The sequence below is a fragment of the Aptenodytes forsteri genome, unplaced genomic scaffold, assembly GCF_000699145.1.
Source record: "Aptenodytes forsteri isolate BGI_AS27 unplaced genomic scaffold, ASM69914v1 Scaffold56, whole genome shotgun sequence".
In the NCBI taxonomy this organism is placed as follows: Eukaryota; Metazoa; Chordata; class Aves; order Sphenisciformes; family Spheniscidae; genus Aptenodytes; species Aptenodytes forsteri.
Window position 1 is genome coordinate 4,761,853 of NW_008796213.1, and position 9,016 is coordinate 4,770,868.

The 9,016-nt window shown below is 41.4% G+C and overlaps 1 protein-coding gene across 2 annotated transcripts in view; it reads right to left on the bottom strand.

The window, feature by feature from the left end:
• The window catches only part of KIAA1549 (KIAA1549 ortholog), a 79,940-nt gene extending 72,148 nt beyond the window's left edge, over positions 1-7,792 (bottom strand). For both annotated transcript variants that reach the window (XM_009288363.2, XM_019474418.1), the window contains exons 1-2: positions 5,064-7,792; positions 3,469-3,557 (exon numbers count right to left, since the gene is read on the bottom strand). In XM_009288363.2, coding sequence (XP_009286638.1) covers positions 3,469-3,557; positions 5,064-7,758 — 2,784 coding nt within the window. In that variant the 5' untranslated portion in view covers positions 7,759-7,792. The remainder of the gene's footprint in view (positions 1-3,468; positions 3,558-5,063) is intronic.
• Positions 7,793-9,016: the final 1,224 nt, after the last annotated feature.

Here is a 9,016-nt window from a genome sequence, read left to right on the forward strand (position 1 = left end):
CCAGAGAAGCACACAAAACCCCCCGTGCACTTTGGAGCCATTCCCACAACAAAAGCAGAAACCTTCAGTAGGAGCAGAGAACCCTTATACCACCTCAAGTTAAGGTATCCTTTCTCCAAAGGGTGACGGCTAGTCCAACTCTGCTGTTTCCAGGAAACAACCTATCTCATTCAAAGCTACCCTCCCAAGAGAGCACTTCTAGTACAGAAAGTTTTCAAGCCTCAATTTACTAGAGGCTAGAAGAGTATTTGGGGAAATCATCATTGTATGCTTATTCTGTCCCTTATTATCTTCCCTAAGCATTACTATTGATTTTTGTCTGCTAAAATATTTGATTAGATGCACCTTTGCTACAATCTACTCCATGTCTACACTCCACTGCATTATGCCGTGTAAACATCTGGCAGAAAGCATGAACAACTGATTTCCTCCCCACCACCTTATTAAGTATCCTGTAAAGGGCCTGCAGAGAGCATTTGACTTCCTGAAGATGGGCTACAAAGGCTCACAGGTCTTAAAAATGAAACAAAGCTTCTGCTTCTACGCACACCAGGATCCTAAGGCAACAATTCTCTCACTGTTTTTACACACCTAAACGGTACCAGCCAGAATCTCAGCAGCAGTGAGTAGCGATGAAGCCAGCACAAGCCCACAAGGTGGCATCTTTGAAAGAAGTATTTAACTGCCTGACAACGAACTGATCTCCTTACTTTGAAGGCAGAGGTTAACTAATTTTGGATATAGAAACCAATAGGCTAAGGACAACCCCAAACCCACATTAAATACAGCAACAAAGTGGCTGAGGTATACATTATACTGCATGGTGAAATTTCCAAGCACAAATGAGGCTGGCAAAAAGCTTTTTTCTGTTGGCATGAACTTAATGGCACCAGGGGTCCTGGCAGCGAGTCACTGCCAACACTATTTTATTTCACACTCCAGTGCAACAAAGCTAAGCCAAGGGAACATTACATAACAGACTTACCCAAGTGTCATAAGGTTTACATTAGAGAAAGTTGACAAAAACTACTCTTATTCAAACAATAGGCTCTTATTCTTTTGCAGATGCGATACACTGAGACCAACTGGAAAGAACTTTAAAATTTTAGGTTATTCTCACTTTGCTGTAAGGACTTTTGCTAGGAAAAGATTGACAAAAGTTTTTTTCATTAGGCAGGATTCAAGCCTGCCTCCTTTTTTTTTTTTTTTTCCACTTCAACAACTCAGAATGTTTGAAATAATAAAGCAGCAGAGACCAAAGTTTCAACTGAAAAACTTGGAAAAAAAATGTTTTAATTCTCCTTTCAGTGTTAAACTTGGTTTGTACTTAAGTGAGCAGCAGTTACATCCATCGTTGCCATGGATTTTATTTTTAAAGCATACAATATTACCAAGTTAAATTTAACAAGATTGTCTCCTGATTTACTGTGCATTACATCACAGCAAGGGAACAACATCTGTGAGCTGTAATAGGGGAGACAGTAAAAAAGCAACTTAGAGAAGTGCACTGCTTTACCATAACTTGCAAATGTACACACGGTTCCTGGGTACTCTCGACTAACAAAAGTCAAGTCTGATCAATTAAGTTTAGCAATATAGATGAATTCTGTTTAAAATTTTGCATTATATCACCATTAAACATACCGATACTATAGACAGCTCTTTATTTAAAATAAGTTTTGTTAGTACTTCACTGTTAGAGGTGAAGACATTTGCTAGCGATTAGTTTTAGTGCAAAACCCATACCCAAGGCATCAGAAAGAGAACACATATGATAGCAGCATTCTAGCATAAAATAAGAATAACTGATTCCACAGAGATGTTTTCTCCTTTTGATAAAAAAGAATTTGCAAAGAATGAAGCTGGACTAACTGCATTATTTATAAAAACAGTTGCTTCTGAACAGCCTTAGGGCCAAAATACCCTATTGAGAGCTTTACAAGGCAATAGCGGGCACGAAAGGAAGGAATTTAAAAGGCAAAAATATAAAGAAGCAAGATATCAGATGTTGGCTCCAATCAATCTTCAAATATTTAGCAATAGATTTTGTCTTACTGCTGTTACTATTAAGAGGGTATGCACTTCCATATTATTGAGGCATTTAAGGTCATTGAAAATTAGGGTAGTTCTATCATCATGAACTTTTGACTTCTACTTGACTATGCCAGTTTGCAGAATCTGAAGGTATAATTCACAAACCAGAAGAAAAATCTCTTATTTACAAGAAAAACCTAAAAAGCTTATGGGCAGGTATTGCTAAAAGGACCTGAACTAAACATAATTTATAGGTGCAGCTCACTGTGGCTGAAGTTTGGCAGAAATTCATAACACTCCTATCTTGACTGGGTAGTAGAGATGTATATTCTCAAACATCAGGCAGGAGTTGTTTAATTACTGAGTGCAGCGATTATGGCAGGAGCTGTCAAAACACTGTTTCCCCACACAGATCAGCAAGCAGAAGTTAGAGGCACCGGGGGATTCTGTGCACGGAAAAACTTGAGCTATGTTCAAAATTCAAACTGCTACTTGAGTAAACTTCATAATGAAAATGAGATCATAGACCCAAAAAAGGCATGAAAAATTGCAAGTGCAGCTGAACCTGCACCTACACCAGTAATTCCATTGAAACATTTCATTTTGTCCCCAGTGTTGAAGTATCTGATTATACAACAAAGGTGCTCCCAAACTACCTCTACGGTCTTTGCCTCTCAGAGGGTTTGAGACAGAGGGGGGGAATAGAGCCTTTATACCTCATCTCAACCAGACACTCACTTTGAGGTTAGGAAACAAGACTGAAATATTGTTCAAAGATGATTCCTTGAACATCAAAGCAGAGGAAGCTTTCAAAATAAACCCAAAAGCGCAGCAATTCCTAGCCCTGTGAGTGGGGGAAGGACAGGAGTCACACCTATTTGAAGGCTTAAAAATAATGTCTTACCATTGCACACCTGATTTTTTTCCCTGCCTTTTTCATCTGCCAAATCCTGCATTTGGGATTCCACCACCTCCCCTGCAAGTGTTGATGGCCTCACTTACAACATAAAATAGCACAGGGCTGTGCAGAAGGTTTTGTTTTGTTTAAGGTGCTAAGTATACACTCAGCTAGCAGAAGAAACAGAACTTTTCAACAGGTATTTCGAAGGGTAAAAGCTTTTCAGTTCAGTTTCAATTCACCAGCCAAAGGAGGTGAGCAGTAGGGGCTGGGCACTGCTTGCTCACCTCTGGCAAAACCAAGAAAGGTCTGTCCTAGAAAATGATGGCATTCTAAAAGTAAAAAAGCTGATGTCATATTCACATTAAAAAAACCCAAACAAACAAACAAACATGACTAACATTAAGTTAGACTAAACCTCTCTCTGATATAGTACCACATGGGTTGTTTTTAAATCACCGTTTTAGCCTGTGAAATAAAACCACTATTGCATTGCATTGGTCAAAGAGTACTTGTACACGCTTCATGCCACTTACCTCTAGCTCTACTGATCGCCTGAACTGAACTCTGAGCACTTCTCTGATGGATTCACTGACATTTTGTAGAACAGCTCTTCGGGCCAGCACTGGAAATTAATGTCAGTCAGTAAATACATTTTAGCTTCATCTCCTGGGCTTTGGTGCAAAGCTGCATTTTCAATTGTGCAATGCATGAAAAAGCAGGCAATGAGATCAACTGCATCAAACAGGTAAGACGATGGACAAGGAAACAGGTAAAGGTATGACTGTATCCTAAAAAGTGACTGTACATACAGTTTAAGGAACTCCAGGTTTACTTTCTCTCTCTCGCTTTGTTTTTCCATATCTAATATCTTTAGCATTCTAGTAAGAATCTTCTCAAGAGCCACTGAGGCATTCAAATTGGATCTGAAAGTCGCAGCACATTCAGTCTGACCTGTGCACAATGAGCCTGCTGTCATAACGCAGTTAAAGTTTTGTAGGCAACGCATGGAATGCAGATGAGGTCAGAAAAAAGCCACAGAAAATACGTATCTACTTTTCTCTCAAATAAAAAGTACACAAGCTTGACATTGATTACTGACAGGGATATCCACTGAGTAAGAAACTGCTTTAAAAACCCCACATCCCTATGGATGTCATGTCTGTTACAGTCACACTTGAGACTGTGACTACGGTCAAGGAAACAACTGAAAAGCATCGTGTTGTCATCCTGCATTTACTTTCCATTAGTAACTTGCCTACAAAACTACTCAAATTGCAGGTTAAAAAAAAAAAAAAAATCTTCCTCATCACCAGCACAGCCAGCTCACCTTCATATCTGGAGGATGAGATTATGCTCATTCTGCTTTACATATTACAAGTAAATCTTAAGGGCAAAATGTGTTGCTTACCACAGAACATGCAGCACTTCTGCAGCTGCCCTGGATTAGTTCGCTGGTATTGTTTTGTTAACAAGCTAGGGAAGAGGTAGGAAAACACCAAAAAAGCAAACACAGATGCTGAGACAATTAATTTTGAAACACACTAACGTCACTTTTTCTGGTTACAAACACACCAAATCCAATTGAAGTAAGTATGGGAGGAGGGAAAATATAAACATAAGCTAGTACGGTAAAATTACAAAAAAAGGTAACGAAACACAAACATTTTTTAAGCCAACTCTCCTCTTTCATATTGCAACATTACCTCACATGCAGGTTTTTTTTACAAACAGCAGCAACAACTGAAAGGAGAAACTTACTCAGTCAGAACATTTAATAGTTTGGCAGAACAGTACCATGACAGTAACATTCATTTACAACCCATTAAATGATAAAGCAACCTCTAATTCAGTATACTTGCATATACACATCAGCAATTTTAGAAGACAATTTCATTCTCTGTGCAGTGTAATGTATATGTAACTCACTATCACAACGGACTTTGTTCAAGTGAATTCTATTATTTTCAAGAGTAAATGATAAAACAATGCTTTTACAGCCGTTTGTCTAAACTACACACCATATTTCTTTGAAAGGCTCACTTTGCTAATTCAACACCTGCAATTTAGCTAGGGGCTCGCATTACAGTGGCTTCTGAAAAACAAAATAAAAATGTTAGGAATATCTTACCCGCAGTGACTAAGTAAGCATCGGGAACCGTGATGTCGCAGACGTAGGGTTGCTTGGTAGTAGTCACGGCAGAGGTTACGACCACAGGTTCAGGTGGAGTAGTGGTCGCCAGAGGGGTGGAGGAGAACGTCCCCAGGCTGCCTGCAACAGTTGTGCCGCGGCTGCCCGTGGTGGCAGTGGTCGTGAGGACAGTGGTGGGAGCAGCCGATGCCTCAGTACCAGCAGTTACACTGCTTCCTGCTGGAACTTCATATCCAGTGGGAGGGCTAGAAGTCGGAGGAAATTGAGTGGGAGCAGACGATGTGGTCACAGAAAGAGATGCTGTAGGAAAGGGCATCACGCGGCTGGTGTCGGCACGTGACGTCAGGTTGTCAGGGTCTGCGGGAGGAAAGGCTGTGTGGACACTGCCCTCGCTGCGAGACATTAAAAGCAGCGTGGGGTTAACTGTAGCACCAATATCCTCATCAGAAGCTGGAGCAGTTGAGAGCACAGATGAAGATACATTTAAGACAGGAGTTGCCAGAAAGGTAGTAAACAAAGAGATCAGATTTGTTTCATTGAGCAAGATGCTGCTGGTAACAGACTGGGTGTCGGAAGCAGGCAGCACCAGGGTAGGAACCACGGAGTGAGAGGCGGAGAGTGAAGGCTCCAACTGAGAGGTAGCTCCTGTAACAGCTGAGGTAAACACAACTTCAGAGCCTGCTGGCAATACTGAGGGTGCTTCCAGAAACACAGACAACTCAGAGTGAAAATCTGATGACAGCGTTATTTCAGGAACACGTGCACCTGGAACAGAGGATGCATTTGAATAAAAGTATGATGTTTGGCCAAGAGGGAACTGAGAAACCTCGGCGTCAGTGGCAGACCTGACAGTGGTAGCTAAATCCCAGCTGGAAACATCCTCAGAAAGTACTGATGTCCCAGTCAACAAGGTCTGAGGTAAGAGTGTTGATAAATCACTTCGCATGACAGAGTAAGAATTTAGCATGGCTGATGATAAAGACAAGTAGCTCGGTTCAATAAGAAATGGTGTTGATAAAAGATTGGATGGAAAATCTGAAATATTTGAAGACGGTTCTTCCTTTGTAGATGTTTCGTCAAGCAAAACCACAGATTCTGATGGCATTAATTCTGGCGACTCCAGCAAAGTCGTATGACTGACTGCAAATGATGCTACCGGCTCGCTCGGGATGAAGGTAGAGTCAAACAGAACAGTGGTGGCATCAGGAAGTTCTACATGAGTGCTTGGCATCAACAAAACCGTTTCCAGAACAGGGAGGGAAAACTGGGCAACAGACATGCTCAGTGACGTTCCTCCAGGGAGCTGATGGTAAGAAGGAGAAATTGTTATACGTGTTCTGCTGTTAAGGACAGTGTCCATAGTGCTTAATAAAAACACGCTTGAATGGGGCATTTCTGCGAATCTTGAAGAAAATGAAACAACTGGTCTTGATGGAAAAGAAGTATCAAAAATCTCAGGTGTAGGCTCCTCTAATTCATACCCGTCAGTAATTATAGTTGTAAATGGAGTTATGCCTTGTACTTCAGGGGCTTTGATGGACAAAGTTTCAACATAATCGCCTGAGCCCACATCATGTTCTGGGGAAAAGCCTGCTTCTGGCAGAAGTGAAACTGAGTCACAATACAGACAAGAACTGTATGATCTCGTGAAAGGCACTGGACTCATGAGCTCATTGACAAGCTCTGATTGACTTGGTATTTCTGAACTGGCAGGCAAATTTGGTGCTGCACTGGAGAATTCATGTGTAAACAGGCTGGTGTTAAGAACCATATTAGAGTCCGTGGAAATGGCAGCTGAGTGAAGCAGGAAAGACGCAAGTGGAAGACTAATAGGAAACAAAGCAGGCTCAGCACTGGCTGCTGAGGCTGGCATGGCCCAGGGAATGCTTGGAGTGGGGTAGGTCCTTAGACTCAGAGTTTCTGCTGCCCTGCTACTCGCATAGGCGTAAATATCACCATACGGGTCTGTACTCTGTGCTGTGGCATCTGGGGTCACACGGCTGTTTTTATCCAGCAGCTTGAGATGAAGAGGTGATCCTTCTGAAGCATCCCCAAAAGGCAGAGCTGTTGAACTTGCATTTATGTTTTCCCTCACTGCAATTCCTGCGTCTGAAGGAATGGAAGTGAAATAAATAGCTGTATTTGGAGGGTACAATGGCAAGTCTCTGCTTGCAGTTAGCATTTCACTATCTGGTACAAAAGGCTTCAATTCTTTAAGAGTGTTACTGAGTTCAGGGACAGCGCTCAACGGAGTCTTTTGCTGTGCTGTTTTTGAGATATCATACGGTGAAAAAAGGACATATAACGAAGGTGTTAACAACACAGTTTCTAACGTTTCTCTTGGTGGCTCTACTGTATTAACTGAGTGATGATCTGTTAAAACGGCAAAAGACTTCAGTGGAGGAGTCCACTGTGCCTTTGGAAATGAGCTAATAAATTCATTGTCACTTAAGAATGTCTCACTGCTTGTTACAGAGACATCTACCAATGGCGTACTTCTCCCTTCTGAAATCCTGACCATTTCTTCTTGGTTAAATAAAGTCACATCAAAGGGAGTGGTAACTGATGATAAAACCGTTTGAAGGAAATTACTTTCTTCGGACTCCAAAGTACTTTTTGCTAAGGCCATTTGTGTCCTGCTGCCTGATGTGCTTTGGTGCGCCTTTGAGTCCATTGAAAAAAGGGAAAAATTTTGCTGCTCCAAGGATCTCTCATCTAAATAAAGAGGGAGAGAGAAAAACAAAAACCAAAAAACACCAGATTAGCACAAGTAGTAAGATTGCAATGAGCAAACCTCACACACAGTATTTCTGGAGACAACTGCCCAGAATTCAAGGGCTGAGACAAAACCTCTCAGTCCGTGAAAAACCTCCATGAGCGACTCAGCACAAATAGTAAGATTCCCTGTGAAACTCCATTCCCTGGAAATGAGCAGGACAACACGAGCTCCTCCCACTCTGCACCTACTCGTCTCTCTGCAGCAGCACTTCAGCGAGCCCCACAGAAGGACGGAAAGTGGCTCCCTCTTACATATGCAAGGCTACAGCGCATGGCAGCTCATGGTCTCATGAAGTAAACAAACCAAAAAGGGTAACAAGGAACAATGCAGGGAAAAATTTTGCCAACTTTAGGTCTTCTGCTTTCCTTTAGTATCACTTCATTTCCTCCGGTTTTATTATTTCTTAATATTAGGCTCACTAGCAGATCTGTTCTGTTTCAAGGACCAGATCCTCCTTTGCACATCAGAAATGAGTGACACTTATGAGAGATGAGAGCAGTTCCCTTTACGTAAGGCAAATGTGGACCTGATCAACTACAAGAATTTGCTAAGTAACATGTCTGGTAGTTATGCTTACACTGTCAGCCATTCATTTAACTTCTGGCCTTTTAACAGTCAGTGACAAATTGCTTCATTACACAATTGCCATCTTTATTCACAACCTGCTGCAGGAGTATTCTGTTTATGGGCCACCTGTAATAAAACTTTCACTGCTCCAGTTTGCAGAATTCATGTAGTAAGAGCCGGGTTCAAACACGAAGGAAAAAAAAGCTAAGAATTCACCAGATATTTTAACAAAATACTTGCAAAAGTCATATATGATATCATTTGCATAACTTGGCTATAATTCCTCCTCTCTCACAAAAGTGTTCTTGGGTTACAGAGAAGATCTGTATATAAGCTTTTCCAACCATGGATGCGTTTTGCAGAGAAAAGGTTGATTATTGCTTGAGTACTTTTCTGAAATGTCAACTTGATTAGTAGCCTTCAGAACTGAATATTAAAGGAAATCACAGAAAATTGCCCCAGGGATACACACAAAGGCTTCATCCTTAAATTATCTATCCCACCTGATCATCCTGTTTTCATATGGGAGCGTCCACGCAGTGCTGCTGGAACCTACTGACACCACGCATTAAAAAGGCTGCGGGGG